The sequence below is a fragment of the Chrysoperla carnea genome, chromosome 1 (genome assembly GCF_905475395.1).
Source record: "Chrysoperla carnea chromosome 1, inChrCarn1.1, whole genome shotgun sequence".
NCBI classification, from domain to species: Eukaryota; Metazoa; Arthropoda; class Insecta; order Neuroptera; family Chrysopidae; genus Chrysoperla; species Chrysoperla carnea.
Genome location: NC_058337.1, coordinates 44,712,347 through 44,735,348, shown reverse-complemented (window position 1 = coordinate 44,735,348; position 23,002 = coordinate 44,712,347). Strand labels below are relative to the sequence as shown.

General features: G+C 28.8%; 2 protein-coding genes across 3 annotated transcripts; one reads left to right on the top strand and one right to left on the bottom strand.

Annotated features, from left to right (window-relative positions):
* The first annotated feature begins 5,951 nt into the window (after positions 1 to 5,951).
* Positions 5,952 to 8,015, top strand: LOC123302203 (co-chaperone protein daf-41). The gene is made up of 5 exons (XM_044885046.1): positions 5,952 to 6,097; positions 6,429 to 6,518; positions 6,589 to 6,848; positions 7,583 to 7,645; positions 7,723 to 8,015. Exons 1-5 carry the CDS (start codon positions 6,081 to 6,083, stop codon positions 7,806 to 7,808), a joined length of 516 nt encoding a protein of 171 aa, XP_044740981.1. The 5' UTR covers positions 5,952 to 6,080; the 3' UTR covers positions 7,809 to 8,015.
* An 888-nt stretch (positions 8,016 to 8,903) lies between these two features.
* Positions 8,904 to 22,889, bottom strand: LOC123298753 (glycine--tRNA ligase). Of its 2 annotated transcripts, XM_044880851.1 has the most exons (25): positions 22,756 to 22,889; positions 22,605 to 22,692; positions 22,366 to 22,548; positions 22,139 to 22,304; positions 21,920 to 22,068; positions 21,677 to 21,861; positions 21,439 to 21,615; positions 21,197 to 21,374; positions 20,963 to 21,135; positions 20,390 to 20,490; positions 20,141 to 20,322; positions 19,750 to 20,057; positions 19,102 to 19,597; positions 18,309 to 18,474; positions 17,995 to 18,239; positions 15,310 to 15,372; positions 14,902 to 15,248; positions 13,714 to 13,879; positions 13,510 to 13,655; positions 13,135 to 13,447; positions 12,903 to 13,067; positions 11,532 to 11,785; positions 11,179 to 11,471; positions 10,921 to 11,105; positions 8,904 to 9,106 (listed from the first exon to the last, which is right to left on the bottom strand). In XM_044880851.1, exons 1-25 carry the CDS (start codon positions 22,776 to 22,778, stop codon positions 9,002 to 9,004), a joined length of 4,857 nt encoding a protein of 1,618 aa, XP_044736786.1. In that variant the 5' UTR covers positions 22,779 to 22,889; the 3' UTR covers positions 8,904 to 9,001. The 2 variants fall into 2 exon arrangements, with proteins under 2 accessions (XP_044736786.1, XP_044736795.1); XM_044880860.1 differs by lacking the exons at positions 17,995 to 18,239; positions 18,309 to 18,474; positions 19,102 to 19,597; ... (10 more) ...; positions 22,605 to 22,692; positions 22,756 to 22,889 and adding an exon at positions 15,901 to 16,004 and having other exon boundaries at positions 8,908 to 9,106; positions 15,310 to 15,449.
* Between the last annotated feature and the right edge of the window lie 113 nt (positions 22,890 to 23,002).

The window sequence follows — 23,002 nt, the reverse complement described above, 5'->3', positions numbered from 1 at the left end:
ATAACCTTTAAAACGAAAAAAACTACGATGTCGTAGACAGGCAAGCAGACACACATAGAGGTCAAACTTATAACACCCGTTTTTTTTCAGTTCGAGTGTTAAAAACAACTGATTAATACATTAAGTTTTGATTAATTTTGTGTATCCAAGAAAACGGTTTTTTCCCGTTTTATTGAATAGATAAACAAAAAAACAACTAATAAGTATGCAGTTGTGTGTGTGTTTTTAATATATGTATATATGATATATTTCGTCTAAGTATTACGTACAGTAACATGACTGCTGTCATAAAATAAGAAAGTAGCAAACAGTATATGTATAACATCGCAAATTGAATACAATCCTTTCATTATTATATGCGATGATTTACAAACATTTGGTACCCATTTTCGTAGTTGTTTAATGTTCGCCTTCGTATCTGGCCGCGTAAAAATTGACACTGTTTTATTCAAAACATAGTTAAAAGATAATATTCAGACAAGTCAGATCTCAAGAATGCCGCAGATTTGGTACTAATATCAAAAAATATGAGACTAAAAACTAGATCATACAAGAATGTATATTCGCAAGATTTTATCTTACTATTTGTATAAGTAATTTGACGGATAACAAGGTCCACCCTTTTTAAAATTCGAACTACAAAGAGTTGCAGTCGCAATTGATGACATACTGTTTTAATTAAAATGTCGTTAAAAGATATATTTGGTCAGACCTCAGGAATTACACGCAGGATAATCCAAGAATTCAATCATTGTCCCATTCAATGGGATAGATGACTGATATTGAATTTGCCACATTATCCATAAATATGTAAAAGTAGACTTGACACCCTAACAAATTTTGAAAGTTAAATTAAAATTGATTAAAAAACCAAAAAGTTATATAAGCATTCAAAGATTGTTGCCCGTCTCTTTCTTGCAAAATAGAGTTTTGTATGTAATGTCTATGGCGATATCGTTCAATGACGTCACTAGTCTAAACATCTAAAGATTTTCAAAAGCAAACTTCATGTTTCCGTGTACTTTGGGTAAGTTAATTTTAGTGTATTTTGTAATATGAAGTTTCATAGAACAATGCCAGAGTTTAAGTAATCATATCAATTAATACGGCACTGTTTTTTCTGTGTTGTCAATTGAAACAAACATCCAAACCGTCACATTTTAATTATAAAAACCGTTTAAATTGACGGTTAGCTTAAAATAATAGTAATATATGATTAAAAATTTCCTAGTGATAAAAAAACACAGTCAACAATTCAGTTAATTGAATATAATTTATTTGCTAGGACACCATGAGAGTACACATACATAAAATTCATTAAATAAACTTCATGGAAATAGATTAGCATGCAATATTTTCTCGTATACAATTAGCATATTTTCACCTCTATACAGGATGGTCCAAGTTATATATAACAGAGGACTTCATCAAATGGTAGATAATGTTAAAAAAATGACAATTTCAAAATACATTTATAGCTAGGAAAGCATCCTTTTATAAATACAAGTAATTGAAAGAAAAGAAAAAGGATGTGAATTCTTCCTGTTTAGAAAAATTGATTTGACAGTATGAGCTAAAGATCATTCATGATTTAAAATTTATGTGTAAATTTTTCGAAACTAACGGTAAGAGATATATATGAGTCACTCCATTTCGGAAAAAAAACTCTTGCGTCACTGATTTTATTGCAAATACAATAACGTTATGCAAAACCCCATGCTTGGGGCAACGTATTCCAAATTTTTATTTTTATTTAGGACAATGCGCCATTCGTGAGACATTGTAGATATATCGTTATTTTATTTGAAATAAAATCAGTGGTGCTAGAGATTTTTTTTCGCATTGGTACATCCATTAGCTAGTGTGAGCCTAAGTGTGTCCTTCATGGACAGCCAATATAACCTAGCCTAACCTAACCTAACCTACACCCATATCTCTGGTTTTTATATTTATCACCATACGTCTTAAATTATAAATGATCCTCATGCTATCAAACTTCCAATTTCTCTAAACAGGAGTTTTGGTAATATTCACAAAAATATACTTTTCCTTACAAAATTTAAATACCCTGTATATAGAAAAAGACGTTTAACGTTATCTACCATTTGATGAACTCTTACTGTTATAACTTAGGCCACCTGTATAATTCCCAAGTAAAAAAGTGAAAATTTCAGTTTTATATCGCTTTCAAGATTAGAGTTAACGTAAAATATCTAAAAGTTTCTCTATCATACAAGGTTCCAAAGTTTTGCTGATTATTTTCTTTAACCCGTCAGCACTCTCGTCAACCGTTCGGTAATCTTAGGTCCCATGATGAGAGATTTTCGCGCATGCGTTTTTCACATGCGTCAAATATTTATTATGCATTTATTAAGCTTATTATTAAAATTAATTAATAATTATTGATTTTTCACAATTATTATCGCTAAAATTATTACACAATTAAATATTGTGACATATATTTTTACCAAATAAATTTCAACGATTTACACCGTATAGAGCCAAATATCCATAGACGACGATAAGTACACGAACAAGCCTTAAAATTTACGAAGGTAATGTTATTTTGCTTACATATTTAGTCTGGTGATGAGAGAAATTCTCGCAATAGTAATAGTCGCGATAGTTTCAAAAAATCTAAAAAATTCATAATTTAGAAATAGATTAAATTATACGAAGATAGAAAAATATTCAACGACATATACCTGGCCTTTGAAAAATAAAAGTTATTTATGTTTTTAATCAAGCATGAGCAAAATACTCATAAGGGGTGTGCTAGTGAGTTAAAATAGACACAGATAAAAACTGTGCTGTTTCATAAGATTAACAATTATAGTTGATTGATTCAATAGTTAGAAATATAAATAAAGGAAATATAAAATATTTTTAATATTAATTCATATTTTTCACTTGAATGAATATGTTTTTGTAATATTTGACGAAATTCTAAATTCCATATACAATTAATATCCAATTAAAAATTTTCTAAAAATTCTTTACATCAATTGCTTTTATTTATAACTGCATTTTTCATTCATACGCATCAATATATTTATTTATTTCTAATAACACGATATTCATTATTCGCACCGTGCGTGAGTTTTGTTGGAGGCGTTTCTATGGTAACGATACACTACTTTAATTATAGAATTGTATGGATGCATATATAATTGTATGGATTACATTTATGACTTATATTGAAAATTTAATATTATTGTCTCACTAATTTAATTAAATAATAATGATAAAATTTTTCACTGGAAGCGCTGGCATCGATTTTATTGTCCCTTCCATGACTACGCACACAACGAATAAGTAGCTACGCATTGATCTATAAGTACTTTACATTTACTAATCGATACTATCGGATTAGGGTAAGTAAAAAAACATCAATACCGAATCCAATTTTTTTCGGATAAATTTGAATGTTTTTCAATTAAAATAAGAACTTAAGTTTATTATACTGTAACCTTTTTTCTCGTAGGTTCAATTCAATAAACATGACTGGGAAAACTTTGATATATTTTACTGTACATTATTTCACAAAATCAATCATATTGATTAATCGAATATATCCACTGTTAATATATTTTTAACAGATCAACTCTCCGCACTGCACTGTTCGTATCTACTGTCCATACTCAGGTCGCAATCGCAAGCTCAACTGCCCATAGTAAACTAAACCGACTTGCTATTTTCATAGTACACCCATAATTTATTAAACTTTATATACCCTATATATGGAAATGTATCAGAGTAAAAAATAATCAGAATTATGTTCGAAAAAATTTATCGAAACACATTTGTTGAGTGCAAAACAAAACTAACAATTATTGATTAAAAATTATAGGCAATATTACTTACATAAATGATATAACTTTTCAGTAGAAACTCATAATATTTAAAATACTGACAAAAATGTTTTATTGATTTTTTTTTCGCATAATATTTAATTAAAATTAAATATATAAACATTGGAAAAATTATTACAAAACTTAACAAACCACTATAATAATTAATAATTAATCATTTTAGGATACAATTTGAATTTAGGAACATTAAAATTTGTCTATCTACGTCTTGTAATAATTGTTTGTAAAAGTTTGCGAAACCGTTGAAAACTGTTTGAAGGTATCTCAACAATTGATACAAGTGGCGCCAGAACCAGAATCCCAACCCATTTTATTAGAATAAATACCGGTTTAATATATTTTTACTAAATTAAACTGTATACTCCAATAATAGAAACATTCCTGTAGTTTGTTTATATGATTTTATAAACTATATTTTTGATGACACATCCTGTATAGAATATTTTTCAGCTTGATACGTTATCCAAGGCGACATTTAACACCATAAAGATCAATTTTAAAAAATTATTTGTTCTAGGTATATTAATTTCGTAAAGGTGTCAATTCGCAGTTTTGATACACCAAATTTCATTCTAATAAAGGCTTTATGGGACTTAAATTAAACAATACTTTTTTACAAAACAAAAACCAAACAAGGCTAATCATAATGTATTGTTATGATAACATAAAATTAAACTAATTAATCTTATAAAAACAAAAACCTCATAATTCAAAATTCATCTCTATTCATTTGTGTACCAAAAAAAAAAATTATTTACTTTTCATTCTCTTACAAAGTAGCCCAAACATGTTATTAAATAAGAAATAATATTCATATATTCATAATACATGCTTATATTGGTTATTGCAAAAAGTAGTCCAACGAGAGATCATCATTCAAAAAATTTAAACGCAATCCAAACCGGACTACACAGATATTTATTACTCAAAAAAACATATATTACTAACTTACCCAAGAATTATCTTTAAACACAGACATGATTTTAAACTGATATTCACTCATTTTTTTCTTTTTCAAACACAAAAGCACATCTTTAAAGTAAACTAAAAATTAAAAGCACACGCAAACTAACACAAACTTCATAAAACACAACAATGCAAAATTTCAAATCTCATTTGTAAGAAAAGTTTACAAAATTGTTAGTAACTTTTACAATTCCTCCGTATGATAAAATTTGTTTTAAAACTTCAACAAATGATGGTTTTTTTACGTCAAAAATGTATTTTAAATAAACAATATCCAAAGACATACAAATTTCAACTAATCACAAAATTAAATATATTCATATCCAACACCTTCCCATACACACCTGATGATCTAGTTACTCTTCAGTTTAATTGGACACAGATCTTCCACGTGACTAAATGATTAATTCTTATTGGATATTTATTTTTGTACAGAAATTTAAATATAATTTCAAATGTTTTGTAAATAATAATTTATCATACACATATTTTGCTCAAATTATTGATAAAATCTACAATTTTATTACGTTTTAGATTAATAGAATCGTTATTTTATAGAGATATTCAATTATTTTATATTTGATATGCACGTGTTTATACACGCTATATTCATATTGAAAAAGTTAAAGGTAGGGGCCAATTAATTATATAATAAATAGCGGGAAGTATGATTTTTTTTTTTAATTTTATTTTACAATATTATCTAATTAAGATTTTGAAAAACTTATATTATATTTATATGAATCTTATGATTGTTAAAGTTTATTTTGAAGAATTAACTTTATTTAATTCATACAAAATATGAAAAATATCTATTTGGGGAAAAAAATTTTCATATTTTAACTTAATTAGACCGTTTTTATAACGAAATATTTTTTATTATCAAGTTTAATTTATTTAAATTTTAATTCGTGTATCATGACTAGCAAATTTTTATTTACAGCTAGTATTCTTTTATTTATAAACAGTCTGAAATTGTGTCAAAAATTTGAATCTTAATATTTAATTGAGCATTTTTTGAAATATACGTTTTTAAAAAGTATTTATTTCAAATAATTCTTGAATTACACAAAAAATTTACATAGGGGATAATTTTAAACACTATTTGAAAAAAATTATTTCCTGAATATAGAAAAAAATAAAAACCACAGAAATCCTACTCGCATTTCGCATCTATATTCATTACATTTATTCCGGTTTTGTTCTCACAAATTGCAGAGAAGTCACAAATAGTTACTAAGAATGAGTTCTACACAGACGTAAGTAAATGGTTTTTGATAAATTAAGTTTGATATATATTTTAATTGATTCATTATTTTTTGAAATTTATAATTTTATCATTCATTTCATATGTATTTGATATTATATTTCATAAATTAAATTCTCATGCGGTGTACAGCCATCTTGAAAAAACATGGCTTTATTGATTTATTCTAGAGTTTTCTATTTACAAATATTTATATATTTATTTCAATTTGTACAGCAATTTTTTGATTTATACAAAATTTTGTATCATTCAATGAATTTCATAGTATGAACTTGATAGATTTTGTAATATTTGCCTAACATAACCTGTATTTCAATTTTCAGACCTCTACCGCCATCGGTAATGTGGGCACAGCGGACAGGAGTAGTTTTGGTAACAATAAATTTAGAAGATTGTAAAGAACCAGATGTCAAGTAATTATTATTGAATCCACTTTATGTAATAGATGACTTTAATTTAATGTGGCCCGATATTACTTTTTAGATTTGAAAAAGATTCGTTATATTTCAAAGGAGTTGGTGGCGTAGAACAAAAATTGTATGAAGTTAAAATTCCATTATATAAAGAAATTGATCCTGAAAAAAGTAAAAGTTTTAATAGAGGCCGTTGTATTGAAGTAATTCTTGCAAAAGCCAAAACTGATGAACCTTACTGGCCGTCATTGACAGCAGGTGGCAAAAAACATCATTGGTTAAAATGTGACTTTAACAAATGGCAAGACGAAGATGAAAGTGGCGATGAATGTAAGTAGTTTATTCTAATTCAGAACACGTTGAACAAAATGTTTTGTTTTTAAATTAAAATTGAAACGCAAGGGCCAAAAAATCCGTATACCTCTGCTAACTCGGACCCATGAAAGGCCTGAACAACTTCGGATGACAAAAAAAACAACGGATATTTCCACGCGAGAAAAAATTCTCAATCCGTGACTAACTGTCAATAGATACTTCGATTGAAGTATTATAAAGTTTTGCCTTCGATTATATTCTCCCATACATCGTTAGAATGACTTACAACAAAATTAAAGAACAAACTTCAAAAATATCTTTTATTAGGGACTTACAATTTCTAAATACCTTAAATTTTCACTAAAATATTTTTCCTTTCATCAGTACATTTGTTTTTATCTAATTCGAGTTTCAAATCGGACTATAAGCTTTTTGAGATGTAATAGTATACTGGTATAGTATATAGGTGTAAGCTTTAGTTTTCGAGGTATTTTATATTAAAAAGAGGAAAAATTCCGTTTTATCGCTATATTTAGAATTATGTTATCGTTAGATAATTTTTTTCACTACGTAGTTCCCAAATATATTTTGTTTTCTGCAGCATAAAAAATAGAAAAATATTAAATTGAGCTTTGTTAGAAATCTCTATTAGCATGAAAACTAAATGAGCTATAGTGAAAATAAAATTTATTCCAGTCTTCAATATTAGATTAATTTTTCTAACTCTATTTGTGACGCTTCTTTTACAGCCGGTTTAGGTGGAGGTGGCGATTTGGAAGAAATGATGAGGCAAATGGGTGGCCTAGGAGGAGGTTATAAGATTTTTTATATTATGTTTGATATATTTTAGGCAACGATTTGATATTTAATACATATTTTCTTTCTCTAGGGCCTGCAGGTGGTAAACCAAACTTCGATGACTTAGATGTAAATGAAGAAGATTCTGACGATGAAGATTTACCCGACTTAGAGTAGTAGACTTAATCAAGATTCAAATATTATTTCACATCATTCTAATTATGGCTCATTAATTTTTTTATTACATAAAAAAAATAAAAACCAAATTTTACATAATGTTAAGCTAGTTTTTTTAAAAAAAATGGATCAACGTGAGGCTTTTCAACACACATCGACGATAATTAATATTATTCAGTCATTTGAGCAGTTCACACTTTATTTAAAACATTATTTAAAAAGCAAATCTCAATAATTAAGAAAATTCATGAAAAAATTATTGCGTTTTTCATATTTTTCTTCACTTTGTGTATATTTTGTGTTAATTTCAAGCAATATACAAACATTTTCTTTAAAAAATAGCCTTTTTTACTAATATTAACAATTTGTTATTCTATGTACTGTAAATTGGTATAAAAAAAAAATTGTTACACACTGAACAATAGAGAAACAAAGTTTTACCTTTGCACTTTGATACCTTTTTATAGATGAAATGACCTCCAAGTTAATAAAAATAACCATTTAACTATCCAAATTATTTAGCAGAAGTTAATTTGAATTATCGGAGGAAAAATAAATAATCATACTAATAAATTAAGCAAGATTAAAGTATTTAAAATAATTGGCGATTTGTATGTATTGGATTAAATTTCTTTGTTTAGTTGGATAATTTCTTAATTTTTGTATATACTTCAAGATTGATAGAAGCTACGTGAAAATATAATGTTATCATCAGAAAACAGGGTGTAGTGAGAAAGATATGAATGAAAATGCAACAAATTGACAATATTTTATACGTAGTGTGCACTGAACAATTGCCAAAAAATTGTCGATATATAAATTAAATGTTTTGTATTTTAATGTTTGTTGTAAACCTCGTTAGTTTGTGTAAAGCCAGATCCAAAAATAAAATATTTGTATTTGCAATTATTATTATGTAAATATCGTAGCCAAAAAAAAAATTATGAAAGATTGAGAACGCAATTTACAATGCAAAAATCTCAAATTTACCGGAAAAAATGCATATTAGAAATGTTATTATTAATAATCCAAAAAAATACCTGTACACCACAATAAAAAAAATTACAAACTTTTTCATTTTACAAATAAGTGTTTTTATTTCATAAAAATTGATCATAAATAAAAAATGCATCTTTAAAAGCAAGTGAAGTTTTGAAATAGCCAAAAAATTAACTTAATAAGTGAAGTTAGTATTATTTATTTTCTTGTTGTTCGAATTTTGGATATTTTTCTACAACGCTACTCCAGGTTAATTTTTCTGAAATTAAATCGCGGACACAACTTCCAACTTCTTTTATCTGAAACAAAAAATAATTTTGTTGAAACTTTTTTGTACCCTGTATAATTATATGAAATATATATCAAGGTATAGGTACTAATTTAGTCCCCAATTTATATCCCCTGGAAATATTGATGAAACGAAAAAAATTTGGGTATAGGTCTTCATAATCACCTATAATTGGTTCATTCACATTTGCCTGCCTGTCCGTCAATGAGATAATTCAAAAACACAAAAAGATATCGAGCCGAAATTTTATAGCGAGGTCCGAGCGTAAAAGTGAGTTTGAGCTCGTAAATGAGCAACCTAAGTCAATAGTTTACCTTTAGAGATAAAGCAAAAGTTAAAAATGTAAAAATATTACTTTTGAAAAAATAAACAACTTAGGAAATTTTTTTCGTAAACATCATGGTTTACCTGTGATGGCACAAATTAGGACAAAACATTGGTATCCATTTTCTCAAAAATTATACTAGATAGTAAGTTGAAAATTTGCAGGTAGCTTCAACTAGTGGTATTGTGAAATGTTCACGAAAAATGAAAAAAAGTTCTAGAAATTATTTTCGGAAATTTTCATAATTGTGTTGATTTTTTAAACTCTTATAAGTAACATATTAAAAATAATGCAAGCACCGACATTCAACACTTTCTATACAGTTTATTTCAACAATTAACTCAGTCAATTGTTTGTTTTCACTTATTTAATTAGGTATTTCTTTTTAGTGAACAATTAATAATAGATTTCTTTAGACATGATCAATAATAAAAACCCATCTATTCATGTTTCCCACGAACAAATCAGTAAATGTTTGAGGGGCCACCAACAGTAAACAAATACAAACCCGGATAATATTCAAGTTTCGTTGTGAATTATTATAAGATAAGTAAGTAATTAAATTTTATTGAGAAAACTGGTTACTTTATTCTCAGTGATCACGTAAATTTATTGTCCGTAACTCCTTGGCTATGAGTTTTTGGATAAAAGGGCTTTCAACTTAGTAATAGTTTGCGTATTTATACGTCGGTACCCTGTGTATATTTGCTATTTTGTCCGATGTGAAATGAGCTTCCATATCGTTGACGTTGATCTTATTTCACAGATGTTCAAGAAATGAATCCAAGTGGGGGAAAGTCATTTACGCCTAAGAGTGGTTCAGCATCCTGCTGAATTTTTGTATAGATATGAAAATATTACTTGTAAGATAATTTCAAAACTTTCTAATTTCTTGCAGTATTGTACGAATATAATAACTATTCGTGATTCCAAAATACTAGTTAATTTTTTATCAACGATTCGCGATTCCAGATTTCTACAGATTTAAATATGAAACGGTGAGGATGGTATAATTTGTACTAGCTGACTTATGAACTAAAATTTTGAATGATATGATGTAAAATAGATTATATATTATATGGTTTTTTTTTTATACCATGGAGATAAATATTCGCCATTAAGTAGCAGTCTATGTTTAACAAAAAGTCTGTAGTATAATAGTATTAGTCAACATACTAAATTGTTGTATTAGCAAACAAAGCTATCGGCTAGAAAATCTAGTTCCGATAATAAAAAATAAAGAAATTTCGAATAATAAATAATAAGGACATAGGTATAAATCAAAAATATGAAGCTCATACCTAACGCAACGAAAATTCTCATTATTAATGTAATTGATCTTTCGCTAAAGATTGTTCGAATGAGCCAAGTTCCATTATAAAAGTAAACCTTCATTTATAATTTTAAGGCACATGAGTAAATATCTCCAATTTTCAATTCAATGTAAAGAATAAAAAAACTAAGAAAAGTGAAAAACATAGAAATTCTATTATATTTACCGGTATTCGAACTTGTTGCATGGAATCTCTTTCACGCAATGTCACAGTGTCCGTTCCAATGGTATCAAAATCAATTGTTACTGCATATGGTATAGCAATTTCATCAGTACGTGCATATCTTCGACCAATAGAACCACTACTATCGTCTACCTTATATGACATTCCAACATTTGTTAATTCATTTGCTGTTAAAAAAAAAAGTTCAGAATATTTTTTAATTTTTGTTAACTAGTAAAATATTACTTGTTAAATACTTACAAACAACTTTTACAAAGCTTTCGAATTCCGGATTTCCAGACAATGGTAAGACACAACATTTTAAAGGTGCTACAACCGCAGGTATAGATAAATAAGTTCTCTGTTCGTCACCTTCTCGCATTTTGAAGTTATGTTCGAACACAGCATACATAATGCGGCCAATTCCAAAAGAAGGTTCAATAACACTTGGTATAATTTCTTCTACGTGAACAGTTTTTTCGTAACTTTTGATAGAAGGAACATGATTTCTTTTTAATTTATATTCGTCGTTTCCAACTTTGAGAGTATATTCACTAAAAATAAAAACATGTTATTTTGAGCCTGAATAGATTTTTTTGCATGTAGTTACTAACCCATTTGAATTTAATTCTTTATCAAGGTCTTCTAATTGATTTTTATCCAATGATACTAAAGTTTCTGTAATCACTTTAGCTTTTTGTTTAAATTCCGAACCGAGAGTACGTTTATCAATAACAGGTTCCACAAATTTTACGACTTTTGGTTCTGGTAATTTCTTTTCAGCGACTAATCTGACTCCGGTAGCTTTTGTATGTTGCGATAAGTCATATGCTGATCGATCTGCACATCCTACACATTCAAGCCAACCCTACAACGGAAAATATGAATTGCATATACATATCATTTTATTGTTAATAAAATGGGGAAAGTCTTTCTAAACGCAATTTGTTCACAATTAAATCATTTCAGGATACTTTTTTTCTGTAATCTTTTTAAATTTTAAATCAAATTTACGCAGATTTAGAATGCAATGAAAGTTTTAGGAAGCCTAACAAGGTACGACTTTCTCAAGGAAGATTGCTTCCGATGTAAAAAAAAAAGTTTCTAAAATATCAAATAAAATTTAAAAAATTGTAAAAATTATGAAATTTTTGGTAACAAATATAGGGATAACAAGTGAAACCAAACAATTGACTGAGTTAATTGTTAAAATACCATGTATAAACATTGTAGACGCAATCGTTTGTTTTTTTACGGTCATGTAAGTAAAGAAAGATATCCACTCTTAGATAGCCACACACATCTAACTGATATTCTCATATAATACTAAAAAATTTGCACCTAATTTGCGCCCTCGCGGGTAAACAGTGATGTTTACGAAAAAATGTTTCAAACAAAAGTTGTTTATTTTTAATACTAAAAAATTTGCACCTAATTTGTGCCCTCGCGGGTAAACAGTGATGTTTACGAAAAAAATGTTTCAAACAAAAGTTGTTTATTTTTTTATAAGGAATATTTTTTTATATTTAAGCTTTTGTTCTGTCTCTAATGGTTTAAAAGATTGGACCCAAGAGCCAATGGGCCTATGTTGCTCATTTACGAACGAACACAATCTTACTTTTTACGTCCTAAGCAGGCTATAAAAGTTTCAACTTCATATCTCTTTTCGTTTTTGCGTTATCGTGTTGACAGAAACCGAAAACGGACTAATTACGTGATTTTATGAACACCAAAATTTTGTTGGTACCATCAATACTTTCAAGCGTTACAAACTCGCCACTAAACTTAATATACCTTGATATATTTCAAATACATGGTATAAAAATAAGAATGTGCAAGTAATCAGTCATTAATTCCGTCGGGCTTTGATTCTCTACGGCCCTGATTAAGACAACGTTTTATTTTAGAATGCAATAGCATCTTTTTAGATTTTTTTTAAATTTGTGTTAAACTGCTTGTTGAAAGTTAAACTTATATTTTCTTACATAGCTGGTAAGACATTCTGCATCCCAACAATCACAAGCATAATGTGCCATTTCATTATTCATATGCTGTCTGAATCGAAGTTTAGTAGGATGTACACCAATTTTCAATAAAAATGTATAAATACGACCCATGAAATATCCAAGAGTTTCGTTTGCAATTAAACCCTGTAAAATAATAAATTTTGGAATTAACAGCAAATCTTTTAATGAAAAATAAATTTTAAATACTCACTTCTTTAACAGCATCTCCTATAGTTCTTTTTTCTGCACTTTTTCCATCCATTTGATTGCAAGCTGAGTATAAAGTAACTTCTGTATCACGAACACTATCGAACTTTCCATGATTTTTATCAATTGGATCACAAAAATGTTCTATTTCAGCCATTGTGAATTCTCGTACACGAATTAATCCTGATCTAGGGGAAATTTCATTACGGAATGCATTACCAATTTGAGCGGCTGCAAACGGTAATCTTCCTTGATTAAATTCTAGTAGTCGTTTAAAATTTACGAATATTCCTTGAGCTGTTTCTGGTCTCAAAAATCTGTCGCACAAAGTAAAAAGAATGAGTTAATGTATGATTTAAAAATTAAATTTTTAATTTACCCTCGAATTAAACCACTTGGTCCGATTTGAGTTTCAAACATTAAATTAAACTCAAGCGGTTCGGTAAGATCGTTTCCAGTGAGAGGGCTTTTCATATTGTATTTTTTCATAATGGCTGCCATTTCATCTTTATTCATTCCATCTAACTATACGAAAAAATAATTGTGAATTGAAATTTGTAGAATATAAATTAAAAATTTTTACCTTGATAACAATGTCTTTACATTCAGCTTTAACGTCATCAGTAGCTTTCTTATCAGCTGATAATTTTTCTAAATGCGCTTTTATTAAGTGATCTACACGAAAACATTCGCCAGTTTTTACATCTTTTGACATTAGATCAGCAAATCGATCAACATGCCCTGAAGCCCTGAAACAAATATATAATTACTTATTAATTATTGTTGTTGTTTACTTATAATTATGCATACGATATTTACATCATGGTCTATTCGATTATTTTTGATGTAATATGCTACATACAGGCGTAAATTAAATATTGACAAATATCTTGTCTAGTAATCTTTTTCAATTCTCTTTAATTAAGATTACTAGACAAGATATTTGTCAATATTTAGTTTACGCCTGTATGTAGCATATTACTTCAAAAATAATCGAATAGACCATGATGTAAAAATCGTATGCATAATTATAAGTAAACAACAACAATAAGTAATAATAATAAATAAGTGGATCAATTAAAAAATTTATTGAGTTGAAAAAATTGCATTCGTGTCTAGAACTCGAATAGCCTAATTGGTAGGGCGCTTGACATGAATCCAAGAAGTCCAGGTTCGAGTCCTGGTTCGAGTGAATTTTTTTCTCTTTAATTATAATTACTTAAATTTTAGTACTGAGTTGCTGAAAAAGAGGCACTAACTAACGATGTGACATACATATTGTTGGACCTACTACTTCAAATAAGAATAATCCGAAATCCGATAGTTTGTAGCCAAATTAATTTCAGCTTTGAATGTTTTTCGGATAGAAAATTTGGCCTGATTACCAATTTGTCAATTTACCTTAAATTTGTATAAAATTTTCGATCATATAGTAAGGGTACAAGTCTTACATCCCTCTAGATTAATATTTTTCGTCATTTCTTGTAGCAAACGTGAGTGAATGTTTTCGGATCAGGTTAAAATTGTTGTCCCAACAGTATTTTTAATCAACTATTTATTTTCGAGCTAGATATCGGCAAAATACAAATTCAATGTTTTTATATTTTGTATTTAGATTCTTATTCATATAATTATCTTTATGTGACAAGGATTTTTGTACAGAATCGTCCGTTCAGTGTGTCTTCAGATTGTGTAAGTTGGATCGAATTGATCTGGATTTAAGAATTTTCTATCTAAAAAAGTACTCATCAATACAGATCTATAATCTTACTTTAAAACAGGTTCCGGTGTCAAAATTGAACAATCAACTTCAAGCATTTGTTCTTCTAAAACAAAAAATTTACGCCAAGCATCGAGCATATTTGATTTGAACGAACAACCCATTGGTCCAAAATCAAACTGGCCAGTGATTCCACCGTATATAGCAAAACTTTGATCATAAAAAAATCGTCTTTTTAATAAATCTTCCATTTTCGCACGATCGAAAGTTGCCGAATCTGGTACCAGACTCAATTCTTTATCTTCTAAGATTTTTTTCCGTGCTTTTAATTCAGCTACAGCTTTTTTAACATTTAATTCAGGAGCTCCTTGAGCTTTTAATTCTCTTACTAAGTCACCCTAAAAACATACTTTATGCTTTATTGTTTTATTTTTATATGTTAAAAATTATTTCACTTACCTGTTCTTTTACGCTAGCTCTTAGCGGAGCTAAAATTTCTTCGATTTTTGGATCTGCCATTGTGTCCAACGAAAAATGTAATTTAACTTTACGATTTAATTTTTTTGAACCCCACTCAACTTTTGTGTTAAAATAAGCAACTGGAAATTTTAGACTTGAATTTGTACTTAAGTGATTTTTATTTAATAATTGTATGCCTAATTTGAAACAATATGCTAAGGAGTTGAACGTTCTCATTAATCTACTGTACTTTCTTCATAAAAATTATTTAAACGGTTGCCACGAAGAAGAGAATGGATAGGAAGATGATGCAAATATGTGAGGTTATTGTGAATTAATTATTACACACGAATTGAAGTTTTTATAACCTATTTTAATCAATTTTCATCACGAATTCATGATTCTATGCCGGTATATACCTACATAAGGCATGTACATATATTTCCATTATTAGATATATGAGGAAAACAAATGGGTTTTTATTAATTACTGACGTTAATTTTTAAATTGTTTTGATTTGATTAACTTCGTATCATTAAAGTGTTCCTTAGTATATCGATATTGTAAATAAAAAATAAATTTCTCTTTTACCAAATCAAACCAGATTCTCAATCAGAAAAACAAAATAAAGTCGTATAATTCCAGTCCAATATAAAATTAATCAATTCTATCAATTGATACTAGTCATTACGGCTGATCTGGGATTTAGGTATACTCTTGTATTACAAAAGCAACGACAAGCATCTTGTAGAGTTGTAGGTAATATTGGCAAAGAGTCTTCAGTCCAATAGTGCCATTGATTGTTAACCTTTCAATATTAGTTTAGGCAAGATGTAGAACGTTTACTTATTACTGTTAACAAGAAAAAAATGTACAAATGAAATCTATGAAATTTAAAAACACCGTGACAAATAGGTTTTTTTCCTTGTAGCTCTATTCAAACTGAACCGATTTTCTCGAAACAAAACAAAAAATCAAAATCGGTTCATCCGTTTAGGAGCAACGATGTCAAAGCCAGACTGACATACACACACAAACATAGCGGTCAAACTTATAACACCTCCGTTTTTGCGTCGGGAGTTACTTACCGAGTAAACTGTTCCACTATCCTATATATACTGAGTTGAGTATAACTATCTTTGAAATATTTACAATTAAGACTGTTAAACTATAGAAGATACATAGACACCCAAGTCTGTGATCATACAGAAAATGTCACTATACATATTTTTGCTTGTATTATTTGTTGTGTATGGTAGAAGCTTTTCGCAACAGGTGAATGTTGCTCGAAATTTAAAAATCGTTAATATGATCTCTTTTCTGTTGAAAACCTTCTAATAATTTTTGTTTAAAGAACCAACTTATGAAGTACTTGAGTGAATTTATTTTGAAATGAAATCGCATTTTGTTATATTAGATTACTTTTAAATTTGCATATTTTTATACCATGTATATATGAAATATACATAGTATATTAAGTTTAGTCCCAAGTTTGTAACGCTTCAAAATATTCATGCTACGAAAAAAATTTTGGTATAGGTGTTCATAAAATCACCAAATTAGTCCATTTCCGGTTGTCTGTCCGTCTGTCTGTCAACATGATAACTCAAAAACAAAAATAGGTATCAAGCTGAAATTTTTATAGCGTACTTAGGACGTAAAAAGTGAGGTTGAGTTCGTAAATGAGCAATATAGGTCAATTGGGTCTTGGGTCCGCAGGACCCACCTTGTAAACCGTTAGAGATAGAACAAAAGTTTAAGTGTAATAAATGTTCCTCATTAAAAAATTAACAACTTTTGTTTGAAACATTTTTTTGTAAACATCACTGTTTATCCACGAGAGCGCTAATTAGGTGCAAATTTTATAGTATGTATTAATATAGGAATATCAGTTATGTATGTGGCTATTTAAAAGTGGATATCTTTTATTATTTACGTGATGTCGAAAAACAAATGCTTGCGCCATCAACACTGTCTATACATGGTATTTCAACAATTAACTCAGTCAATTGTTTGTTTTCACTTGTTTGTTTGAAAAAAAGCAGTATCAATTCAATATAAAGAACTGTCTCCCTTTCCACCCTTTAAACAGATAATCTAAAAGTAAGAGTGATGATAGCATTCAGTCGGGCGGATTTGATGAAATTATAAAGGTTCCATTTATGCAATTGGGTTACGGCCATACATATTCAGCATTAATAAAGAAACACTAGTTTAAGACATTTGCATTTTTCTTTATTAATGGCATACGATGAATTTAACCACAAAAGTTTGATAATTATAATTTTCTAAAACATATCCTCCTTCAAGTTTTCAACATTATCAATGATGAGGTCACTATACTGGACAGTATATACTGTCATTGATAAAACAACGCAAGCTAAATACAACTTAATTTCATAAAGCCATTTAAAAATATGAAAATGAATGGAAATTCTTAAAAACAATTTATTTATCAAAATAAACATTAAAATAGAAAATTTATAACAATGTACAAAATATATAAATTTATTAATGGTTAATTTTCAATTTTGTTGTAATAGCTTTTAATATTTCATTATCTTCTTTATCACTTCTTTGCTTTAAATATTCTAAAGCTCGTGTCTAAAATTATATAAAATGAAGATTAGCTGCAAATAATTTGAAAAAGTACTAAAAAATTACCATGTATTTTACATCAAACTGCTTATGTTTTTGAGCTAATTGCCATAAATTAAACGCAAGAGTCGCCAATCGCTTATTATTTAAATCTGCTCGTAACATAATCCGTACACTTAACTCTACGGCGAGATTTGATTGAATTCTATATTCATTTTGTTCACCTAAATATTTTAAATGAGCCAGCAAATCTTCAACAATTAAGGTTGCTATTTTATTCAATTCCTCGATAAATTTTGGATCAGAACCATAAAGTGAGTCATTTGAGTCAACTATAAAATATTAAATGTTTTGAAAATTTATAATATCGGATAATGCAATTATATTTAAAATTTACGTACTTTTATCAATGTGATATGGATATGTTTCCTTTGAAGCCACAGCAATTAAGTCTAGGACATTTAAAAAAACGTATGCTCTGGATGAATTATTTGGTCCCCATGCATAATTCTGAAGAATTCCTAATAAACTTCGTAGTAAATATAATGTACTTTGTTCAGGGCTATCCTAAAAACCAAAAACCAAATTCGTTTATGAAGCTACATTAAATCGTGTTATAATCATGATCAATCATAGACACTACATCAATTATGCGTGAGTGCTTGAGTGTGTATTTCATTTTAAATATCTCAGATTATCAGGAGACATTTGAAAATTATAAACTTCACTCTCAAATGTAACTTTTGATAACACTGATCCACCCACTTACTATCCTAATAATCCCGACTAGTTATTAAAATTATTATTCTGAATTCCTCTCTTACTTATGTATACTTTATAATTTTAAATAGGCGTAGTTCGTAAATATTATTTTATGCATTCTTGCTAATTTTGTAGATTAAAGGCTTAGTTCCGTTGTCGCGTCAAGCAACGACAAGAGTTAAAAGTGTTAATCAAACGAAACTATATTTGCTTATGGCCGTGTATTTGCTGTTATCATCGACAGTGTCTGATGTCTTGACGCGTCAATAAAGCTTAACCCTAAGTGTTATAAAATTTAAAATTCGTTTTATGTTTGAAAATAACACTGTATATCGAAATAGCAGGCTCAAAATTTGAAATTGGCAACACTAATCGTGATGAAGTTGGCTTAATACAAAATTGTTTAAAATCACAGTATTAGGAAAAACTTACAGGTACCACTAAAAGTGTAGAGAGGAAATTTCGTAAATAGCTAATTAGATATTGATCAGTACTGCACTGTTTTCCATCAACTTCTAGTGTGCGTGGTATATCCGCAATCAGTGATAACACAGCTTTAAAGCATGCATCTGCTTGCCCTAAACATTGATTAAATAATGCAACTTGTCCTGATAATAAATACAATTCCATTCTTGTAAACGCTGATATTATTGATGGTATAGTTATGTAACAATATGCAGCGCATGCTCGTACAAAAGCTGCTGTTTTCCGTGTATGATTCCCTTTTACAACAAGTCGAGTATCAACTGATAGACGATTCACACATTGCACAAGTTGCGCTAACACTGGATCTAAATTTGTAAAGGCAGCACGCGCTTCAACGTAAAAATTTAATTGTTGTTCAAAATCACGTCCATAATTGACACGTTTTACAAAATTCGTTAAAAGATTTCCAATTTGACGACGCTCATCATCAACAGTTAATGCACTAAAAATTGTTTAAGAAATTAAGAGACATTCTGCGATACTATATTCTATTTTAGTAGCTGTTTTAACAACTGTCACTTAAAACAGTTGCAATTTAAAAACAGAAATTTATTTAGGGATATTGAGGATTTCGAAATTTAAATAATTACTTACTTTACAGAATCGTGTAATATACGGCAAACAAACATTAACGCATTAATAACTATTGGGTCGCTAACAGTTAAATTTTGATTTGAAAATGCTGTAATCACAATTCGGCATGCATCTACTCGAACATTTTCTTTTTGGAATAAATCTAAGAGTGGTAAAAAATTATTCATCATCAGCAACGATTCAAAATCTTGCGTATGATTTACAACTTTTTCTAATATTAATTGTAATTGTGGATAGAAATTTTCATAGGCGCGATTTGGCGTCATATTTTTGATGATATCTCCTAAAAATGTATTCACTTCACGACTCTGAAATAAAGAAGTTGAAGCCAACAGATAATGATAATGAAACTAAAAATGATTACTAAAAAGAATAATTGCAATTAACTCACTGAGAAATTCACCACTGCATACTGAACCCACACTTCAGCGCAATGAATATAATGATTAGGATTTGATAAATTTGAGACTTTGTTCCAGACATTATTTAACACAGGTCTACGAAATTCTTGAGGTGGTGGGTTTAAGGCTAGACAGAGACCTAATGTTCTAAATAAAACGTAAGATGGAAAACCTAAAAAATATTTATGGATTGTTAGTTTTTATTAGCTTACTCTTTTATACAATTTTTAAAAACTTACTTTCATTGTTACATTTAGTTATCATTTCTACAAATTGTGGTGCTCTATCTGCTATCAGGTTTGGTTTAAAGGATGCCATAATGGTGTTTAATAATAATCCGCTGAAATTCAAAACGAAAATAAAATTTAAAATTGTTAAAGATTGGGAAAACAGTAACGTATGTTTCGGGCTTAAGGAGTTGTATAAGTTCTGATCTTGAAGATTACTTTAACTTTCAAGGTCACTCTAACTCTTAAGTGGTTAGAGAAAAAGGAAAATTTTACTTATTCTTCACAAGTTTTTAAAATAAAATTCTCATAATAGAAAGAGATAGAGGAAATTTTTGTACCATGTATATTTGAAATATATCAAGGTATAGTTAAGTCCCAAGTTTGTAAAGCTTAAAAATATTGATGCTACGAACAAAATTTTGGTATAGGTGTTCATAAAATCGCCTAATTAGTCCATTTCCGGTCGCCTGTCTGTCTGTCTGTCGTCTGTACGTCGGTCATCACGATAACTCAAAAACGATAAAAGAACTCAAGTTGAAATTTTTACAGAGTGCTCAGTATACTTTTTATAGTATACTTTACCTGTTGTTCAATTTCTGGCATTGTTCTAGCAGTTGATCCAATAATGGAGGAGCCTGTGAAGTTGCAGATGCAGCTTGTAATATCCAGTCTAAAGCTGGCGGGTATAATGAAAAATATGCACTTATTTCCATTTTTTGCCTTTGACATTCGGTACGAACTGCATTTGATAGAACCTTGGATGAAGTTTATAAATTAATATTTAAAATTTTTAGTGTAAAGTTAAACAATTATTACTTGATTGTATGATGCTAGGAAATCTCTGAAATTTTCAGAGAGATATCGACGATCTGTATTTGGTGTTGAGACTAGCATCCCTACTCGACAAAGATAACATCTAGCATATATTGCAACAATTGGATGTCCTATACCACGAATCATATGAGTTAGACGCATTAGTGCGTCCGAAAATTCACTGCAAAAAAAAAAAAATTCAATGAATGAAGAAATGGTTCATTCTTATGTTAAAAAATTTTTACCTGGATGTAAGGAAGCTGTATGACTTAAGAATGGCCATTTCAATATAGAGTCTTGGAACCAGTTCTCGAATCGACGCAATTTTATAAAACCAATTACGACAAGTTTCTTTGGCTGGTTCTAAAACCATATCAGGAGTAAAATTTTCAGGCAAATGTTTCGCAACTTTATTTCCAGGTCTGTTTGAGAAAATATTTTTAATAAAATGTTCAAAAATAAATTGTTTTGAGTAGATCTTACAAATGATATTCAGCCTTTACTCTCAATCTTTCATAGACTAGTTTTCCAAAAATATCTAAAATATCAGTAATGAGTACAAATTTACTGGGATAAAACGACATTACTGATGTATCAGCTAATAATTTTGCACATTGTATTGCAATTTTTAAGGCTCGAACTTTTTGGTCACCTTTCCAAGCTGATACCTAAATTAAAAGATTAATATTTAGTTTAAGTGCTATTAATAATACAAACAATTTTTACCAATTCAGTATTCAATTGTTCGATTCGAACTGTATATTCTTGTTGTGATAAATCACCTTCATGTCGTACGGAGCCTTCTTCGAATTCATCTAATTGTTCTAATCGTGTTTTTACTTTGTCGACAGTTGAACTTTGAGCTTTAACTACAACTAAAATGATAATATTATGAAAAATTTAACTTATTATCGATTTTTTGTCCTCCGTTTTGCTTCAAATTACCCTTTTCTCCACCGGAAAGAAAACTCGTGACAATTGATAATTTTTCAGATGTGGTATATTTAGCTAAAATTGCGGCACGTCTGTTACACCACGGTTCGATACTATCCTCAGGATATGCTTCTTTGCTTTTCTTGCGAACTCTAACATCATCCTCATCTTGCCATTTCTATATAAAAACAAATGCAAATCCGAATTAAGAGTGTACAGAACACAGTTATTAATTTTACCATTTCTTCAACCATTTCTGAAAGTGGGTCTTGAGCAGCTCGAGCAAATTGATGTAAAGGATCTTCTCCATTGAATCCAGATGATAAAGGATCTAAACTAGGAGTGCGAATTGGCGTAGAGGATTCAGTACTAGCCGACGTACTATCTCCATATCCTCGACGGGTTATACGACTTTCCGTTACCTAAAAATCATATGTATATAAATAAAAGAATTTTACGTATTTTATGCCTATATTACCAAAGTAACGTTCGGTCTCAGAGGATGATCGCAAACCAAGACTCGATTTAAATTCTTCGGAACTTGTAATATTTTTCGGTTGAATGACCTATTAAAGATTAAAATTAAAATGTATTTAAGAAAATAGGAAAAAATAATTGAAAATACATACCATTCTAAATTATCTGTAGACATTTTAAAACATAAAAAATTAATGAAAACTTTTTATCGAGTATTTTTCAACTTGAGCTAAAACTGTTTTAGGAACCATTTAAATGCGGCAGCCTTTAAATGCTAATGTCAGACTGACAGTTAAGTTGTCAAAATGAAAGTGGAATTTTGTGATCATTTAATATTTTTTACTTAATTTTATAATTTAAAAAATTGTAAAAATAAAAAAATAAAAATGAATGAGTTCA